The following is an 18,943-nucleotide window of genomic DNA, read 5'->3' on the forward strand; positions in this document are numbered from 1 at the left end:
GACGATCAATTTTATGAATTTTCAATTTTCTCCCAAAATTTTGTGCGTGTTAATCCAGATTTTGAACCTAATCCCACACAATTTGTAGAGTCAACGTGGTTTTGAAGAGATTTTCTTGGTTATTCTTTTAGAATCAACAGGTTCATTCTTGTTTATCTTTGTTTGTTTTTGTACGCTGCATCACTTTGACTTTTGATTTGTGTTGACTTTTTGTTAAACCCCTAGTTTTGGAAGGAAAGCTAAGGGTGTACTTTGTACGGCTGTATAGGTGGTTTATAGCATCTATATTCGTGGCAGTAGGAGCAGTAGCGATTGATCATCATTTATTAGGTGAGTCTCTTCACTGTACTCGTGGGTCGGAGGCACTAATGTCGACCCACTGGATTATGTTTGTAGGATGATAGTTGTCTTTGTGACACTTGCTGATATGCATGTATGTGCTTGTTGTCTTTGTGACTCTTGCTGATATGATTGTATGCTTAGCTGTAGGGGTGAAATAGACCCAATATTGGTTGAAAGATACCGAAGGGGGTGAAATAGACCCAATACCGGTTGAAAGATACCGAAGGGGGTGAAATAGACCCAGTTTAGCTTCGAGCTGTTATGTATGTTTGGTGTATGGTATTTTGGGGAAACTCACTAAGCTTTGTGCTTAAAGTTTATGTTTATGGTTTCAGGTACTTTTGGTTCGAAAGGGAAGGGTCCGACATGATCGCACCGTATCTACCAGCATTCCGCATTTTATGACATGATTTTTACTCTGATAACTATTATATACATTATCAAATTTTGATGGATTTTGGAACGAATGAATGATGTTTCTGTTAGTTTTAAAGTAAAATTTTTACATAGTAATTTCTGGGACGTTACAGTTCAAATCTCGGAGGACAATTTTCTTCCTCTGATTTCGAGACTGGAATATCATTAATTACCTCCATACCCCTTCCACCTACTTAGATTTTACCCATATTTTTACATTATAAGTCGAGCTAGCTTTGACAACAGGTTTTCAGACGGTTCAATGCTATTTTCCACATATGTTAACTATTATCCTTCGTAGGTTTCACTGGTCGCATACACAATAGGATTTTTTTACATTATAAGTCGAGCTAGCATAAACAATATCATCGGTTATAATAACATCATCAACATCATCAACATACATCATCAGCATACACAATAGGATTTTTTTATTGATGAGAATTTTCATTACCTTTTGAGCTTTTACTTCTTGTTCTTTCCTCTAATCTTCTAAAGACTATTTTTTTATAGTCCTCGCCCCTTTCTTCTTCATCGCTATTGTTAGTATTATAGATGAAGACATTCTCATCAATCTCATTAGTTATTTTCATCGACCAATTAACTACCTCTCTTACATGAATCGAGTACTCAACCTCTCCAGCACAACATAGTCTTTTTCAAAAATTACTTTTTGTTGCGGAGTACATATATACATTCTCTCACAATTCTTGTTCTCCTCCATATCTAACTTACCCTACAATCCACTACCTTCTTAAACACTCCATTCCTCCATGCAAGAAACGAGAGATTTTCTACTCCAATCCAAACCATCTATTCTTCAATCATATAGTTTTTCGTTACATGTTTAATTTTTGAGAAAATTTGTTTCATACTTTGTTTTTTCTTAAAAGCCATACATGTAGATTTAGAATTAAATTCGATCCACATCCAAAGACCCCTTACATGATTAACCACCAACTCCAAAAACCGTTATTTATAAAAATACCATATAGGTTCTCCATACAACTTACCTCCTTAACCTAAGCCAACACCACGTCTATTGAATCCTCCACCAACAACAAGTCTTTATCTTCAAGAACTATTATTTTCATATGTGTAATAGGGATAACTTGCATGGTCTTTAACATCTCTCCTTTTACTACATTTGAATAAAATGAAGGACGAACCCCATGATAATAATTAGAATTATAATTATTCTTTGCACCCTCCACTTTCCCTGTCGAGTTAGGGTTATCATGTTTAAATCTTGCCAACGATACAAACAAATGAAACTGATCAATCCATTCTTCATAAAGTTTTTTTTAACAAAATCAATTTCATTCACCAATCCAATGAACGAAATAAAACCCAACGTCGCCTTGCCTTGGATTGTTTTTGTGCTATATACATGTTAACGACTTTTCCTTGCAACATACACCACTTCTACAAAGCTCTAGAATCCATGTGATAGTGAAAAATTTTGATTAGAAAGACGAAGCAAGCCTATCAACATCACACATTTAAGTATTTTGAATTGGTCTACTTGTTTCTCTCTTATAGCCCCCATTTTGATCGATTCCGTCTTCGTTCCTCCGAAATCACTACCTAATTCGCCAAACCCATCCATCAACCTCCATTCTATACCTATTCCCAGCGAGATTGCTCCCACCCCCACCCCAACGTGCCTTAATTGGAAAACCAAGGTCAACATGAAGTCAACTTTGTTGTAGTTTTTTTTTAGAAAAATCAAATATCATATATTTACTTATTTCTAGTAGCACTACTTTTATTTTTTTCTATACAACATTGTATTTTTATTTTATTTATTTTTTATTAGTTTAAAAAGTCTATCTAATTATAACCTTTATATATATATATATATATATATATATATATATATATATATATATATATATATATATATCTGTTTTTCTATAGTAATGAAAATTATTTTATATGTTGATGATGTTATTATAACCGATGATATTGTTTCTTTTATGAAAATCAGATGTTCAAATTTGCAAATCTCAATTAGATAATGACTTGTAAAGACAATTTGAGTTTTAGATTCTACACATTTACTTATTTTATATATATATATATATATATATATATATATATATATATATATATATATATATATATATATATATATATATATATATATATATATTACCAATAAGTTTACAAAAAAAAATTATATTATCTGGGACATTTAAAGATAATTTAATAAATGACAAAAATGAGTATCCAACCAATAGTGTTTTTCTAACAATCCGTGATGAAAGTTGATCACCTCTTTCACAAAAAGAAACATTGAGAGCACGTATTCCATTTCTAGTTTTTAAATTCACGTTATTTTTGCTTTTGCTTTGCTTTCTTTTCAATTCTTTTGCCGCCCCCTTCTCTTCTTCTTGTTCCCTCCGTCTATGACACCTTCAACCCGTTATCCTTATTTTAATTCAAATGCTCAGTCAAATCAATATACAACAGTTTCTTCATTTCTCTGTACATTTCTGGAAAACAAATGTTTGTTAATTTAAACAGTTTCTCTGTTTGCTTCTTTTTAATGGAAATCCGGTTTTCATGACTTTGCTTCATCTTCGATACCAGGTACTACACTATCTCCTTGCACCTCTCTTTCTACATTTCGCCTGATTTTGGTTTCTAAGCTACATACATTGATCGATCATCCTGGTTTATATTGTGAATTTTAGTAATTGCGCTTTAGGTTTTCTCTAATTGATTCTCAATTTGTTGTTCATCGATCACTTTACTGATAATTCATTGAATTAGTATTATATTTTGATTTGATGTTTCAATTGTAAGATCAAGAGTTAGGAGAAACGGTCGATTTTTTTTATCATATTACTATGTTTTAAATTTTGATAATCATACAATTTATTAAGAAAACAGGCCATTCCATAGGAGGGTGCCTAATTAAATTGGCGTATTTAGGGGGTGATTGCATCTGAAATGTTTAAAGTGATTATGCGATTGAAGAATCCGAAGATAACTTGAGTAAAACCATAGGTAATCTTACATTTGGATATTCAGTTTTGGTACATCAACTTTATTAAAAAATCATTATCACTCTAAAGGCAAGTCCCTGTCATGATATTCCGATGCTTTTGCATATTGTTGAAAAGGACTAATTAGGAAGGATGAATGCGAAGGCCAGCTTACTTACCCTCTTTGATTGGATGTAAGGTTGGTGTTGATAGAGAACCTATAACAACAATAGTCATATTCTAGTTGTAATGTTCATTTATTGCAAGTAAAATGTCACCAAACCACTCTACGTTCCCATGTCACTTGTTGCAATCTGAATTTGTATTTGTATAAGAACAGCTTTGAAAGTACTTTTGCTTGTAAAATTTTTTAAAACATGTGTTATTTAGACATGATACGGACGTACATGCTCTAAATTGGTCTCATTTACAATGATTTTGACACTTTTGAGGCATGTTATAATGGTTGCAAACAAGTACTGAAATTCATGCAAATAAAGCAGACTGGAATATAAGAGAGTGTTGGGGTTCATCAGATGGAGAACTACGAAATATTAGAGCAGATTGGGAAGGGTTCCTTTGCTTCAGCTCTACTTGTGAGGCATAAACGTGAAAAGAAAATGTGAGGCTTCTATGTCTATTGTTTAAATCTTTCAGATATATGGTTTTGATCTAGGTCAATTCGATTGATGAAAACTCTACACTTTCAGGTATGTCTTGAAGAAAATCCGACTTGCCAGACAGTCTGATAGAACCCGTAAATCTGCCCTTCTGGAGGTTTCTATTTCTTTCATATATTGAATAAGTAATACACACATGATTCATATAATAATGGTGCATGTGAGGTTAACCTTTTGGAAAACAGCATCATTTTAATCCAAATTATGGGAACTTATCTGCTTCTCTTTTTGTGCAGATGGAGCTTATTTCCAAAGTACAAAATCCTTTTATAGTAGAATACAAAGATTCATGGGTAGAAAAGGTATAGGTTCTTGTACTATCAATTGGAGTATGAAACTTCTCAGTCTCATGAAAATTGCAACATCTTACTACACATGGTTTAAGGAAACTATTCAACTATTTCTCAAATATATAAATAGAGGAATCTTGTGAACCTAAATAAATACCATCATTTTCCATGTAATGATCATGAGGGTAAATAAGTAATCGTAACACAAAAAAAAAGGCCAAAACACAGATTTTGCAATTTCCATGAGACATCATGGAAAGGGAAGTCGTATAAATTATTATTTTTCTGGCCATTATGCCCTCACCACCATCTAGAATTCTGAATCTTTCTATGTTTCAGGGTTGTTATGTGTGTATTATTATAGCTCATTGTGAAGGAGGTGACATGTAAGCTATATTCTTTGTATTTATTACTTTCTTATAAGATTGTTGTTGATGTTTACAATTATTTGTTCATGTAGGAGTGAAGCAATCAAAAGAGCCAATGGAGCTCATTTCCCTGAAGAGGTGAACCCAATGTTTGTACACAGTTATAGTTGCATGAAAAGGAAAATCAAACACATGGTTTGATAATATATTATACTTTTGCTTCATGTTTTATCTTGTTTAAATATGCAGAAACTCTGCAAATGGCTTGTTCAACTCCTAGTAGCCCTTGATTACTTGCACGTTAATCATATCCTCCATAGAGATATTAAGGTTAATACATTTTTCTGAATTATTTCTACATATTCTGGTGGAGTTATTTGAAAATCAGAATATGATGTAACTTGATAATTCATAATTCCATTTATATTTCAGTGTTCAAATATATTCTTAACTAGAGATCAAGAAATCCGACTTGGTAATGGTTGACTTTTTTGTACTTAAAACTATGAAATCCCAAAAATGTTGCACTTCATAGTTTTAATTAGCATTAGTTTCTTTTGTCATTTTCAGGTGATTTTGGTCTTGCTAAAATGTTGACTTCTGATGATCTTGCATCCTCTGTAAGAATATTGCTATAATGGTCTATTTGAAGGTTGTTTTACTAAGGGCCAACTTTTGCTCACATTTGTTTTAATTTCAGGTTGTGGGTACTCCTAGCTACATGTGTCCTGAGCTTCTTGCAGATATACCTTATGGTTCTAAGTCAGATATCTGGTCTTTAGGTAATTCCCATATTTTTTTTTTATTCGGATTCATTTTAGTTGTTAGCGTCTGTTTGGTGTGGTTTGGTTGGATGGAATTAAATGAAATGACAAAGGAATGGAATTGACGAGGTATTGGAATAAGAATGATTCATTACATTCCATGATCATGTTTGGTTGGCATATAGGAAGGGAATGAATTTTCATATGAACCTTTTATATCATATGTAAATACAACACATAATTTTAACTCTATTCTATATATTATCATTAATTATAGTTAATGAGTTTTTCTATACATAAATAAAAACTCATTAAACCAAAATAAGTCATAATAAACATAATATTTTTTTTCGTTATATTTTAAAATACAATTATAATTTAGTTAAAAAAAAATTACATAAACAAAAATGGGCTATAGAACAATTTTTCATTCCATTCCACAATTGAATAAACAAAAACATCTCTGACTAAGGTATACAAATAAACAAAATAGAAGGAATCACATTCCTATGGAATGAACCATTCCATTCCTTCCTTGATTCCATCCTAACTAGATAATGCACTCATTACATGCAGGATGTTGTATATATGAAATGATGGCTTTCAAGCCTGCCTTCAAAGCTTTTGTAAGTCTATCTTTTGTTTTAATGAACTTTTAATCCTTAGTCCTTGCTCCCTTCATTCCATGAAATTGCAGTGTTTGACTTTGACTTAGCACTTAGTTTTAAACATAAGTTTGACTAGTAACCAAATGTCTTAAATACCCTGGATTATAACTAACTGTTTGGTTTTAAATCTCATTTCTGAGCAGGATATGCAAGCTTTAATCAACAAAATAAACAAATCTATAGTCGCCCCACTTCCAACCATGTACTCCGGTGCATTGTGAGTTTTTTTTTTTCTTTTACGTATTAAATATATTTATGAGCTTCTAAAAACGTAAACTTTAAAGGATTTATTTTTCTGACATTTTTTTTTGTTTTCTAGTCGTGGGCTTGTAAAGAGCATGCTGCGGAAAAATCCAGAAACGAGACCAAGTGTATGCAAACTTGTTCCTCTTTTTACCCTTTTATTAGTTTTTTTAGAGCTTAATTCATTTTACACTGCTATAAAATAATTTTAAAGATCTTAAACTTAGGGGTTGTTTCTTTTTGATCTAATATGTTTAATGGGTTAAACACTTAATCTGTACTGCTAACTATACTATTTCTTTTTGAGTTAATTTGGACAAATTGACTTCATGGAAAACCTGGCTTAATGTATTAAGATGCTAACCGTTTACCTATTTGCTTTTTTTTTTCCTCCTAAGTCTCAACTCATCTCACATGAATATTGTGAAATTTGTTTTTTGGAATGTAAGAATAAAATCATAAAATGATCATCTAATCTTATTCAGTCTATAGAAAAAACAGACTTTATATATGCAATAATTTATCCGTACAAACATTATTGCATATTCAGTCGCTTATATAAAACTTAACAGGAAAAAAAAAGAAAAGAAAAAACCTCTTAGTCTTGCACTATTTAAATTCATTTGGTTGTGTGAAAAAACATTAAAAAAAGTGTATACTTTGGAAATTGAAATTATTTTTTTACTCATTTCCAGGCTGCAGATTTGCTCAGACATTCACATCTACAACCATACGTACATAATCTTAATCTAAACTTGAACCCCCCAAGACACCATCGTACATATCCAGTCCATTGGACTGATTATACATATGAAAAGAAAACAACATTCATTGAACCTCAACCTCGACCTCAACCTAAAATGGTTCACTCTCATAGTCATACAACACAAAGCCAATCTTTCAGCAGTGATCGTGCCTTAAATCCTAGTGTTTCTGAACATGATTTATCAACATCATTTACTAGAAAGCTATCAACTCGTGGTATCCATGAAAAGAAACCAGTTGTTAAGACACCAAGTGTTACCAAAACCCCAAGATCCACACCTGTAAAAGCTAATGCTACTCCTAGAAGACAATCTTCCTTGCCAAATATAACCAGAGGTGGTTCGAATCATCAATTGGTATGTCCATAATATTAAACTATATGCATTGGACTGAGACCTATGTACACTCACTCTCAATCTCAATCTCTCATATGTGCAAAAGATTAGAAAAGAAATAACAGATGTTATAATAAACAAATAAACAAAAGCAGAGTAGGTTGCTAATTTCTTACATTTAACCCCTAATATTTCAACGCTGTGGTAACTTTAGTTGTGTTTGATTATCAGCTCCCGGAATCAAGAACTCCAGCCAGAAAACCACCGCGAAGTAAGATATCTCACCCAAAATCCAACACATGTCTTTCTAGTATTGAGTCTCCAGATGTATCGGTCAACGATCCACTTATCAACAAGATGACAGAGATGCCGTTAGCCTCAACGGAAGAACGCCTGATCCTAACCTCATCGGTATGTTCTTCCGGTACTTACATCAACAGCAGGGACCAATCCGTTACAACCGACCATTGCTCGGTCAAAATCATTGACCAAACCCACACAAAAACCGTAACGACGGGGGAAGGTCCGCGTAGGTTTGACACGTCGTCGTATCAGCAACGAGCAGAGGCGTTAGAAGGGTTGTTGGAGTTTAGTGCGCAGTTGATGCAGCAAGAACGTATCGAAGAACTAGCGGTTTTGTTGAAGCCGTTTGGACCGGAGAAGGTGTCTCCGAGAGAAACTGCTATTTGGTTGTCTAAAAGCTTCAAGGAAAGTGGTGGTGGTGTTGCTGGGAATTTTTAGGGTATTTGGAATTTGATTTCAAGAGTGCAATTCCCTTTGTAAGTATCCGTGAACTGCTTGCTCATGATTTGATGATCTTGTGAATTGTAAGTATGTGAGAGATAGAAGGGGGTTGTTTCAAGTTTGAGATGATCTGTGAGTTCTATCTTCTAAGATGATTTGATTTAAGGAAGCAAATAATACTTTTCTTTTTTCTTTTTCTTTTTTGTGTACATTTGAAAAATTAGTTCTTAAAACTGTGGTTCAGAAATCTGATTACCGGACCAGGAAACATAAAAGATTAAGAAGAATATGACCAAAATTAGGAATAACGAGGTGTTTGCCTGCCACTGGTTGTGAAAAAAGTATTTGACAAACGAGGGTTGCGTGTGTAAAACATAAACAAAGTCAAAGTAAAATTGTGCGATGAAGGGCCGTAACCATAGAAAAATTAGATTACCGACACATACATAAAAATAAACACATAAAAATTACTCCTTCTAATTAATTGTCTACTTTTAACTTTTGAACTCTTTTTTCTTCAACTTTGATCTTAAATATTTTTTATTGTGTTATAAATGATCAAACTTATAACAATAAAAAGATATTTAAAATATAATTCATCCCTATATTTTACATTAAGGATTTTCTATTAAAAAAAATATATTTAAAGTCAAAGTTGAAGAATAAAGACTTCAAAAGTCAAACGTGAACAATTAATATGAGACGAAGGTAGTAGTTTTTTTATTAAGTTAACGAACGAAAGTTAAATAAAGAAAATCGGATTATAAATATTACGGGAGATAAACATGAAAGTTTAGAAAATAGAGGGGATGAAATTGATATTTTACAAAGTTCAAAATTGAAAGGGTCAAATGACATTTTAAAAATAAAAGGGTGGAAAATATTATTTCATAAAGTATGTTACAAATTAAGGGGTGAAAAATATTATTTTACAAAGTAGAGGGATAGCAACTGCGGATGGAAACATCCACCAACACTTGAATAAAAATAAACATGTAAAAAGTTATATATATATATATATATATATATATATATATATATATATATATATATATATATATATATATACTAGCCGTTTACCCGCGCCAAGCGACATATATTTTCTTTTATTTTGACAATTAATTTATAAAGGCGATTAGTTTCGAAAATTAGTTTCTAGAGACACTATTTTCTTTTGGGAAAATGGTTTTCTTTCGCCTGTGAGTTTTTTCAATGGGTAGATAGTTTCTTTTTTTTGTTTTTTTTTAATTTGTTTTCCTTTTTATAACATGACATTTCAAAAAACGTTTCGGCGAAAACTTTATAGCGGCGATTTGTTTCTTTATGGTGGCAGGTAAATATTAATTGCGGTGAAGTGTTTACGACGATTATTTTCAGTAAGTTATATTTTATTTAAATAGTATTTGTTTATAATATAAACTATAGTACACGTTATAAAATAACCAGGAATTGATGATTATAATAAAAACACTAAAGAAGTAACATATACTACCAAGTGAGAACGGTTCAAAAAAAAGAACTTAATAAATTAATAAAATAATTATAAATTATAATATATGGTGTTTAATGGCGGAAGTTAAATTCCATCATTAAATCATTTCATTTTTATTTAAACGGTTTAATTTGAGAATTATATATATATATATATATATATATATATATATATATATATATATATATATATATATATATATATTAATAATATCTCAAAATTACTTATAAAAGATTTTATACATGTTTTCATTCAAGCTATTCAGTAGCATTTTTGTTTGTATGTATGTGTATGAGAGTAAAACTTTCATGTTTAAGTGGTAACAAATGCATTTTTATCTTTTTGACATTTTTTTGTTTCTAAGGGAGGCTACAATTAACTGCCTTTGAATAAAAGAACGAAATTAAACTAAACCAAATAAAAATATAACTATATGATGCAACATAGTAAACAGATCATGTGTACACACAGTTAATATTGTAAATGTGACTTTTCTTTATGGGATTTTCTACTATGAATGTGATAATGAAATGCTAATGTTATGGCCAACTTATTTACGATAAGTTCATCAAATAATAATATTGGTTTTACTCCACACAATTTCCTTAAAAGAAATTAAACTTTTTAACCATTAAATCAATAAAACCAACACATTTAAAAATTTCAAATTAAACTTTTTAACCATTAAATCAATAAAACCAACACATTTAAAAATCTCTTCCATTTTAACCTTTAATACAATTATACAGTCAACAAAAGAAACTTTTATTTTGTTGAAAGTATCTTAATTCCAATTATCACAGATCATGTTCAAAGTTTGTTACGTTCCTGCCCTTTATACCAACAATTTGATTAATTTCAAATATCTAAGACCATTTCCTTTTGTGTTTGCGATGAATGTGTCTTCTCTTTAACACCTTCTCATGTTCCACCAAGATCATTTCCTTTCTTATAACATTTAACACCTATACAACTGTATTAATGTTATCAAGATACAAATAATATTCGTTGTTATAATTGGATAAATTTACTTAATGTAAAATGTTTTAGGAAATAAAATATGGAAAATATAATCACGCATAAACTTACATACATCCTTTCTTTATACTCCTAAGATAAAAGTTTTATATATGGTATAAATGGAAGTAGGTTGTTATTTCATGCATTTTCCTTATTAAAAGGGGTTAAATGCTCAAGATGTACCAACATACTTCAGCTAATATACTCTTAACCCTTTTGGTCCTCGAGTAGCCTGTTAAAAGATGAAAGAAAATTGAAGTAAATATTAAGAAATTGAAAGCAATAGACTTGAAAGAGGTAAAGAACATACCATAACCAATCTATCCATTACAACATTCTAAAGACTGTTTAATGTCTATATAACTGCAGGATTAAATCATCTTTCCATGCAAGCATATGAAGATTTCTAGATAATAACTAAAAATAGAGTAACAATCCCAATTATGTATAATATACAAATCAGTTAATTCAGAAAAATAAAATGGTATTTGGTTGTTTTTCATGTGAATGGTAGTGAAATCTCAATTATAATCTTCCCATGCAAATACTTTGACCACTAATAAGCTCTTACAAACTCAGAAAAAAAAAATAATCCCCGGTAGAAATATCTTGACATGCTCTGTGAACATAGCTTCATTTTTTCCCTTCTACAATTTTAGTCCATTTCAGGACCTGTTGTTGCTTGATACTCCATTCAAAACTTCATATTCAAGTATAATAGAAACTGAAGAATCACCTGAAGTGTTAGAAAAGTAGAAAAAATCTAAATGTTAAAAAATCATAAAATTTCCAACATTTAGGTTGTAAGAAACCATCATATTATTTATGTAATTTTGACTTAATATCACAATTAGAACTAAAATGGAACATACCTTAAGATAATCATATTTTCCACTTGAATGTGATAGTATGTTCAGAATGTAGTAAACCCATTCTTTTGTTACATGTCTTGGGTGATAAATGGGCTCCAAAGAAATATAACCCTACTTTAGTTCACAAAATCATAAAAAATACATTCACCCTTTTCTCCCTGAAACACGAAAAAATCATAGAAAAAACGATTTCAAAACCTGAAGCATTTTTATTGAGAAAATGATTTAAGAACTTGGAGATATAGGGTTTTAGCAGCAATAGTGACAGAGGGGATATGAATAGAAACGTGTTCCCAAATATGAAGATTAAGAAGGTACCTTGGTGAATCCAAGTAAACAGAATGCACAACGAAGAATAGGCAGATCAGTTGCAAAGCTGTAACATCCGGATTTTCAGGGACATTATTGTGTATGTTAATATTGAGCTTTAAGGAGGGACTCGACGAGTTGAGGGACCAACTCGCCGAGTCGAGTTGAGATTGACCGCGTGGGTTTAATGAGCGGACTCAACGAGTCCGAGGATGGACTCGCCGAGTAGGTACTGGGCAGAGAAAACCCTAAGTTCTGGGGTTGGAGCCTATTTAAAGGAACTTATGACCTTGGGTGCGCCTCATATCTCCTGTGAGAAACCCTAAATCGCCATTGGAGCCAAGGAAGAGTTCTTGTGATGAAATCAAGTAGTTTTGGTGTGGTTTTTCAAATGAAGTGAAGGGATTCAGCTTGAAGGACCAAAGGAGGTTGTTATTCTGAGACATCTAAGCAAGGATCTCCATTTTGAGGTAGTATTTCGCCCCTTCTTTCTGTTTTGTGTAAAATCCTTGAATCTAGGGTTTTCTTTACCCTTTCTTGGATTGTATATGATGCATATGAGGTCCCAATGTGGAATAAGCTTTAGATCTGGACCTTAAGAGGTCCAGAGAGTCCCAATCTTCCAGCTTTATGCAGTCCCTTTGGGGTTATGGATCTAGGTTGCCATTTTAGGAGCTATTTCTTCATATAAGGGCATAAGAGTGTTGCATGAGCTTAAAGATTGAACCTTTACGTGATTATTGGGTGTAAGAAGGTCAGATCTATAAGTTAGAGAAATAGATCTGACCTCAGAAGGTCTTTTGAGTGTTGCCATGGAGGGAACTCGCCGAGTCCATATGGGGACTCGACGAGTCGATTCGGGTTGCCCCGCGATTCATGACCAGTGGTAACCCGTCGAGTGAAAGGTTAACTCGACGAGTCGAGTGAGGCTTTTTGAGGATTCAGAGGACACGCATGGACTCGCCGAGTCATTCGAGTGCACTCGACGAGTCTGGTCAAAGTCTGACCGTTGACTAGAGTTGACTTCAGTTGACCTTGGGGTTTTGGTCAAGCTGATTAAAGAGAGGTCAGAGAGGGGTAGAATGGTCTTCTACCCATTATTAGGGATGAGAACATGAGAGGATTTTTATTAGAGCTGTTATCATTTTGATAGGAGGAGGCTAGGTCGGGTTATCGAGCACGAGAGGGTATCCGACATCATGCGAGGTGAGTCTTCTCACTATACATTACCTAGAGTGGTATCTATGTGCAGACCGGAGGGTCTTATGTTTTATATGTTGAGATTATGTGCATTATGATATATGTATGCTATGTGTTATATAGACCGGACCGGAGGGTCCAACGACTTACGAGGCCAGAGGGTCCTCGAGTAGACCGGACCGGAGGGTCCAACGATTCAGACCGGACCGGAGGGTCCAACGAGCTACGGGACTGGAGGGTCCCGCTGAGACACATCGACCGGAGGGTCGTACCGATTTATAGCCTCGAGTGGCGTATGTGGTATTTTGGGGAACTCACTAAGCTTCGTGCTTATCGTGTTATGTGTCATGTGTTTCAGGTATCTCAGAGGATCGCGGGAAGGCACCGGCTTGATTGTACACACCAGAGAAAGAGCTATATTTTGAGGATCCTGGATAATTAATGGATTTGTGCTTGTAAAATGAATAAACGAGATTTCTATACAATATGTTATGAAAAGTATGTGGTTTTAAAATGAAAAATCTGTTTGAAAAATTACGGTGTTACAAGTTGGTATCAGAGCCTTGGTTTGAGGGATTCGGATGCACCTTCGGGCGTATCTGAACTCAAACTGAGGATTTGAGGAAAAATTTTCATAAAAGAAACAATTTTTCTAAAAAGAGTAAAAGATTTTTGAGAAAATCAGAACGGAGCAGTGTGTACGATCAGCCAGCGCCCGAACGGTGATTTCCCAAAATACCCTTACATTATGTGTTATGAGATATTATGTGATATGTTATGCATGCTAGAGATAGGCTATGTATTTCATACTTTAGGACTAGAGTGGCCTGATTTGTGATACCTTAGCCTAGGAGTTGCTATTATATGTGATGTGCCTCGAGTATGTGCTGAGTATGAGTATCCAGCAGGAATCCTTTTAGAGAGGGATCTGAGTAGAGGAGTAATCTATGAGAGATACCTAGATGAACATTTGAGGATCCTACTGAGAGAGTAGTCAGATGCCCGCGTGGGGTAAAGTTGCTTGAGTTCGGTGATATCCCTTGAGTATGAGGAGAGCAAGTGGGTAATAACCTAGAGTGGTTTTACATGTTGGTAGAGATTATTCGATGCCCGAATGTTGCTTGCTTCGTGATTTGTGGAACTCTTGATGATGGGAGTCACCTACTAAGTGAATATGACGATATTCAGGAGGTAGATGGCTGGCATCATAAGGAGTTCTTCAGCAGCTGATGGCGGAGAAGTGTGAGAACCTAGGAAGAGCCTAGGAAAGGGTGACCCTAGTCAGATGAGTACGCTGACAGAGTAGAGCATTTCGCAGAGGAGCGAACACACGTGACAGGATTGGTGATCGAGAAGGCTGAGCAGCTACTTAGGAACTCGGGGATGGTCCGTGCAGAAAGTATGGGTAGATGTGGCAGGTAGTATGGGCCCGTACTACTGAAAGCAGAGGACCCATACTCGATACAGGGAACATTCCGGAGGATCTAAGTAGCAGATCGAGAGGTGATTTCATGGTTCGAGTATCATGATTTGTAGCGGATTGAGAGGTGATTTCATGGTTCGAGTACCATGGTTTGTAGTAGATCGAGAGGTGATGTCATGGTTCGAGTACCATGATTTGTAGCAGATCGAGAGGTGATTTCATGGTTCGAGTACCATGATTTGTAGCAGATCAGGAGGTGATTTCATGGTTCGAGTACCATGATTTGTAGCAGATCGAGAGGTGATATCATGGTTCGAGTACCATGATTCGTAGCGGATTGAGAAGAGATAACATGGTTCGGGTACCATGATTCATAGCTAATCGAGAGGTGGCCACATGGTTCGAGTACCATGACCCTTGGTGGTTAGTGTTACTGGTTCTACCAGTTATTCCGTTGTGATTGTCTAGACTGATATCAGATGTGAAAAAATATGGGGCCAGAGGGCCATGATGATCGAGTTTTAGTGGAGCATCCCTTAAAAGGGAAATCGAGTTAGCTCTGAGGGATTGCTGGTGAGATGCCAGTGGGAGTCGCAAGACTCAGGGATGAGTAGGGATGGTGCGTTATGGGAGAATACGGTTTGGGCTGAGTGACCGACCGATGGTGGGAATGTAATTTTCTGTGACCTGAGCGGTACTATTTCTGTTCCTGTGGGAAACAGGAGAGGTATTGAGATTTTCGGTTTCCAAGGTTGGGGGTGAGCCCTGTGGGTTAGCTTTGGTTACGATCTTTCATCAGAGTATTTAGGCAGTATGTCTGCCGAGAGGTAATGTTAGATCATGAGCAGGTTGTTAGCGGGGACTGAGATGGTTAAGGACAAGGATACACCCTATTTGAGCATAGTAGGGCATGTATTAGCTGCAGCGGCAGACGAGCAAGAAGAGGATATTGGGGCGGTGGCTCTTTTTGTCTATGATGAGTATCGAGTGTGGTAATGAGGACTCCACTCTTATTACAACCCACATGATGGAACGTTGGTTGAAGAGTCGAGGATGAGGAATATGTTAGTTCGTTATTTTCAGACTGAGAGTCAGGGTTACGACTGGACAGTTGAGATGTCCGGTAGTAGGATGGTACGAGATTCTGAATGACTAGAGGTAGTCATGATGATAAGTTTCTGAGGATTTCATCGGAGATTTGGGGTATTTGGAATTGCTTGACCTCCATCGGGGAGATCATCGAGCATTGCGTATCACCTTCCAAGAGTAGGTGCGATGTTATTGGTAAAAACAGTCTGTGAGTTAGATTGTTGGCGAACCAATTGGTGATGGTTCGAACCCTGAGTGGGGGAGAACCGGGTAGTTTTGAGGAGATCAGATATTTGTTTGAGAGCGGTTAGGGAACTGGATAGAGATGGCCTGCGGTGCGGATTCCTGAAACCAGGGTTATTGGTGGTCAAGGAGAGGTGCAGAGTGAGATAGTGCATGTGGTACGTGTTTGAAAATGGATGAGTGTCTCCATAGAAAGTTGCCGTTGGTCGGAGATCTTGTGGTGGTTAGGAATCCTTCAAGGTTAAAATGGTGAATTCGAGGTGGTTGGCTTGTGAGGTTAGTTCGGTGGTTGAGGAATTCTGGTTCAGAGTATGGGCTATTATATGCAGTATGGGAAGGGAAGAAGTTGATTGGGCAACCAACTTCAGGGTCGTTATGAGTATTCTTGCATGAGTTTTGAGCAATAGAGGAGGAAGTTTCGGATTGTCATCTTCGTGTTCGGAGTCGTTGGCAATTCCTCCGTGTTTTAATTTGGGAGAAGGAGTATTCCGGGGATACAAGTGGCACGAGAGAAAGACCGGTTGCGAGATTCCGAGGAAGCAATGCGGTATCTGAATATGATGCCATGAGTATGAGATCAGTGGTAGAGTCAAGACACTGCGAGGCGTTGTGATGGTATTCCGGGGTATCCGAGTTTAATGTCCTAAATCTCGGATTATTTTGAGTTTTGAGTTGGAGATGACGAGTGGTGTACCGAGTGTCTATGGTTCCGGTGGGGGCCCTTCAGCTAATTGACATCAATGGATTTATTTGAGAATGTGAATTGCAGCGAGAAAAAGAGGTTTTGTCACGAAGGTGGTCGTCCGAAGTAGTGATGCTTAGCCTGGAGGAGTGTGTGTGTACCTATCTATGCTAGGCCGCAGAGCATGAGTTAATGATCACAGTGTGGTGTCAACCTGAGGATGAGATTGTGAAGTGGTAAGAGTAAGTGCGGTAAGACTGCGGGGAGTTGCAGTTTCAATGATTCAGTGAGAGGTTGTGGTGATGCTACGGGGAGCCGTAGTACTCACTATTCAGTGGGAGGTTGTGGTGATGCTACGAGGAGCCGTAGTACTCACTATTCAGTGGGAGGTTGTGGTGATGCTACGCGGAGCCGTAGTACTCACTATTCAGTGAGAGGTTGTGGTGATGCTACGGGGAGTCGTAGTACTCACTATTCAGTGATAGGTTGTGGTGATGCTACGGGGAGCCGTAGTACTCACTATTCAGTGAGAGGTTGTGGTGATGCTGCGGGGATCCGTAGTACTCACTATTCAGTGAGAGGTTGTTGTGATGCTGCGGGGAGCCGTAGTACTCACTATTCAGTGAGAGGTTGTTGTGATACTGCGGGGAGCCGTAGTACCCACTAGTCAGCAAGAGAATGTTGCGACGAAGTACTCTCTGATCAGAGCGTGAGATAGAGGAGTTTTAGGCTTGGGAAGCCCTAATATTTGAGTTTTGTGGGAGTCTGGTGGTCGAATCAGGGGTGAGACTGGGATCTCCATAATTATCCGGAGTTGTTATATTCTGAATTGAGTAATGGTTGACGCAACCAAAGGGAAGTGGATAAGTGAAGAACGCATGAGTTGCGGGTCATGACTCATGAGTTGAGTGGTTCGTTGGGACGAATGGTTCCAATTCTGTGCCGGATCAGACTCTCGAGTTGAGTTCGATTCTAGTGGTGTATCGAGTAGACAGAATGAGATTCCAGATTCAGAGATGCATTTCATTTGGAAGGGGGTATTGTTCCATATGGTGTCTTGGACCGGAGTGGGTCAATTCGTTGGTATGAGAAAACCGTGAAACGCATGGAACTAATGAGTAGTGGACGACAGAGATCGAGAGTGAGTCGAATTCAGTATTAGCTTGAGGTACAGCGAACTCCGTGACTGGTGTGTGTCACACTGGGCCGAGATAGTGGTTGTGGAAAGGAAGTAGACGAGACGTTTTGGGACATGCAAGGGGTAACCTTTAGAGGTTCAGCTGCTGTGTCGGGTGAGGACCCGGTGCTCAGTTTTGAGAGGGGAGCTGAGGTTTATGTTTGTTAGATGTCGGAGGACGCTTCAGAACAAGCATGATCATTATCTGTGTTTGAGGTCAGGGTGTTGAGGATTCATTGTTCAGATGGATTTGATTGCAGTACAGTGGATGAGTCCCTGGTGTGATGTGATCCTTCCATTCCTTGGTATATGATCTGGGTCCTTTATCATGTCTGGGACGAGTGATCGGTAGCCAGTTTTGGGCATGGACTTGTTTTTATCGGTCCCCACCAGAGAATCAGAGGTGCAGTGAGCTATCGGGGTTTATTATTCGAGGAGCGAATAACGAGGTGACACCTGAAGAGAGCGGTATGGCTGTGTATCGAGATACTAGAGTTTCCAGACTCTTGAGAGCCAGGAGGGGTAGCGTAGTGGCAGATGGGTCTGTCCTTTTCCAGGGAGGAGTTCCTGTTAGAATTCAGGTGTCTAGAGAGGAAGATAGTTGTGTGGTATGAGACCCTTTCGCTGGTGCTGTTTGGTTATTGGATTAGATCTATATGTTGTGGAGGAGCGATTTCGAGGGCGAAATCTAATTCGAGTGGGGGAGAATTGTAACATCCGGATTTTCAGGGATATTATTGTGTATGTTAATATTGAGCTTTAAGGAGGGACTCGACGAGTTGAGGGACCAACTCGCCGAGTCGAGTCGAGATTGACCGCGTGGGTTT

General features: G+C 36.3%; 1 protein-coding gene across 5 annotated transcripts; it reads left to right on the forward strand.

Annotated features, from left to right (window-relative positions):
* The first annotated feature begins 3,103 nt into the window (after positions 1 to 3,103).
* LOC145129588 (serine/threonine-protein kinase Nek2-like) lies at positions 3,104 to 8,803 on the forward strand. Of its 5 annotated transcripts, XM_079064352.1 has the most exons (16): positions 3,104 to 3,354; positions 3,700 to 3,774; positions 4,256 to 4,374; positions 4,463 to 4,529; positions 4,669 to 4,734; positions 5,062 to 5,108; positions 5,183 to 5,228; positions 5,340 to 5,420; positions 5,523 to 5,565; positions 5,661 to 5,710; positions 5,791 to 5,872; positions 6,431 to 6,480; positions 6,666 to 6,739; positions 6,842 to 6,893; positions 7,461 to 7,886; positions 8,097 to 8,803. In XM_079064352.1, the coding sequence occupies exons 3-16, from the start codon at positions 4,289 to 4,291 to the stop codon at positions 8,604 to 8,606; spliced, it is 1,680 nt and encodes a 559-aa protein (XP_078920478.1). In that variant the 5' UTR covers positions 3,104 to 3,354; positions 3,700 to 3,774; positions 4,256 to 4,288; the 3' UTR covers positions 8,607 to 8,803. The 5 variants fall into 5 exon arrangements, with proteins under 5 accessions (XP_078920478.1, XP_078920477.1, XP_078920475.1 ...); XM_079064351.1 differs by lacking the exon at positions 3,700 to 3,774 and having other exon boundaries at positions 4,253 to 4,374; XM_079064349.1 differs by lacking the exon at positions 3,700 to 3,774.
* The last annotated feature ends 10,140 nt before the right edge of the window (positions 8,804 to 18,943 follow it).

Source organism: Lactuca virosa, chromosome 8 (genome assembly GCF_052849685.1).
Source record: "Lactuca virosa cultivar CGN04683 chromosome 8, Lactuca_virosa_CGN04683_v6, whole genome shotgun sequence".
NCBI classification, from domain to species: domain Eukaryota; kingdom Viridiplantae; phylum Streptophyta; class Magnoliopsida; order Asterales; family Asteraceae; genus Lactuca; species Lactuca virosa.

Coding starts and splice junctions, on each gene's coding strand:
- LOC145129588 (XM_079064352.1), top strand. CDS start 4,289: ATGGAGAACTACGAAATATTAGAGCAGATTGGGAAGGGTTCCTTTGCT. Junction 4,530..4,668: donor GTAAATCTGCCCTTCTGGAG/GTTTCTATTTCT, acceptor CTTTTTGTGCAG/ATGGAGCTTATTTCCAAAGT. Junction 6,740..6,841: donor ACCATGTACTCCGGTGCATT/GTGAGTTTTTTT, acceptor TTTGTTTTCTAG/TCGTGGGCTTGTAAAGAGCA.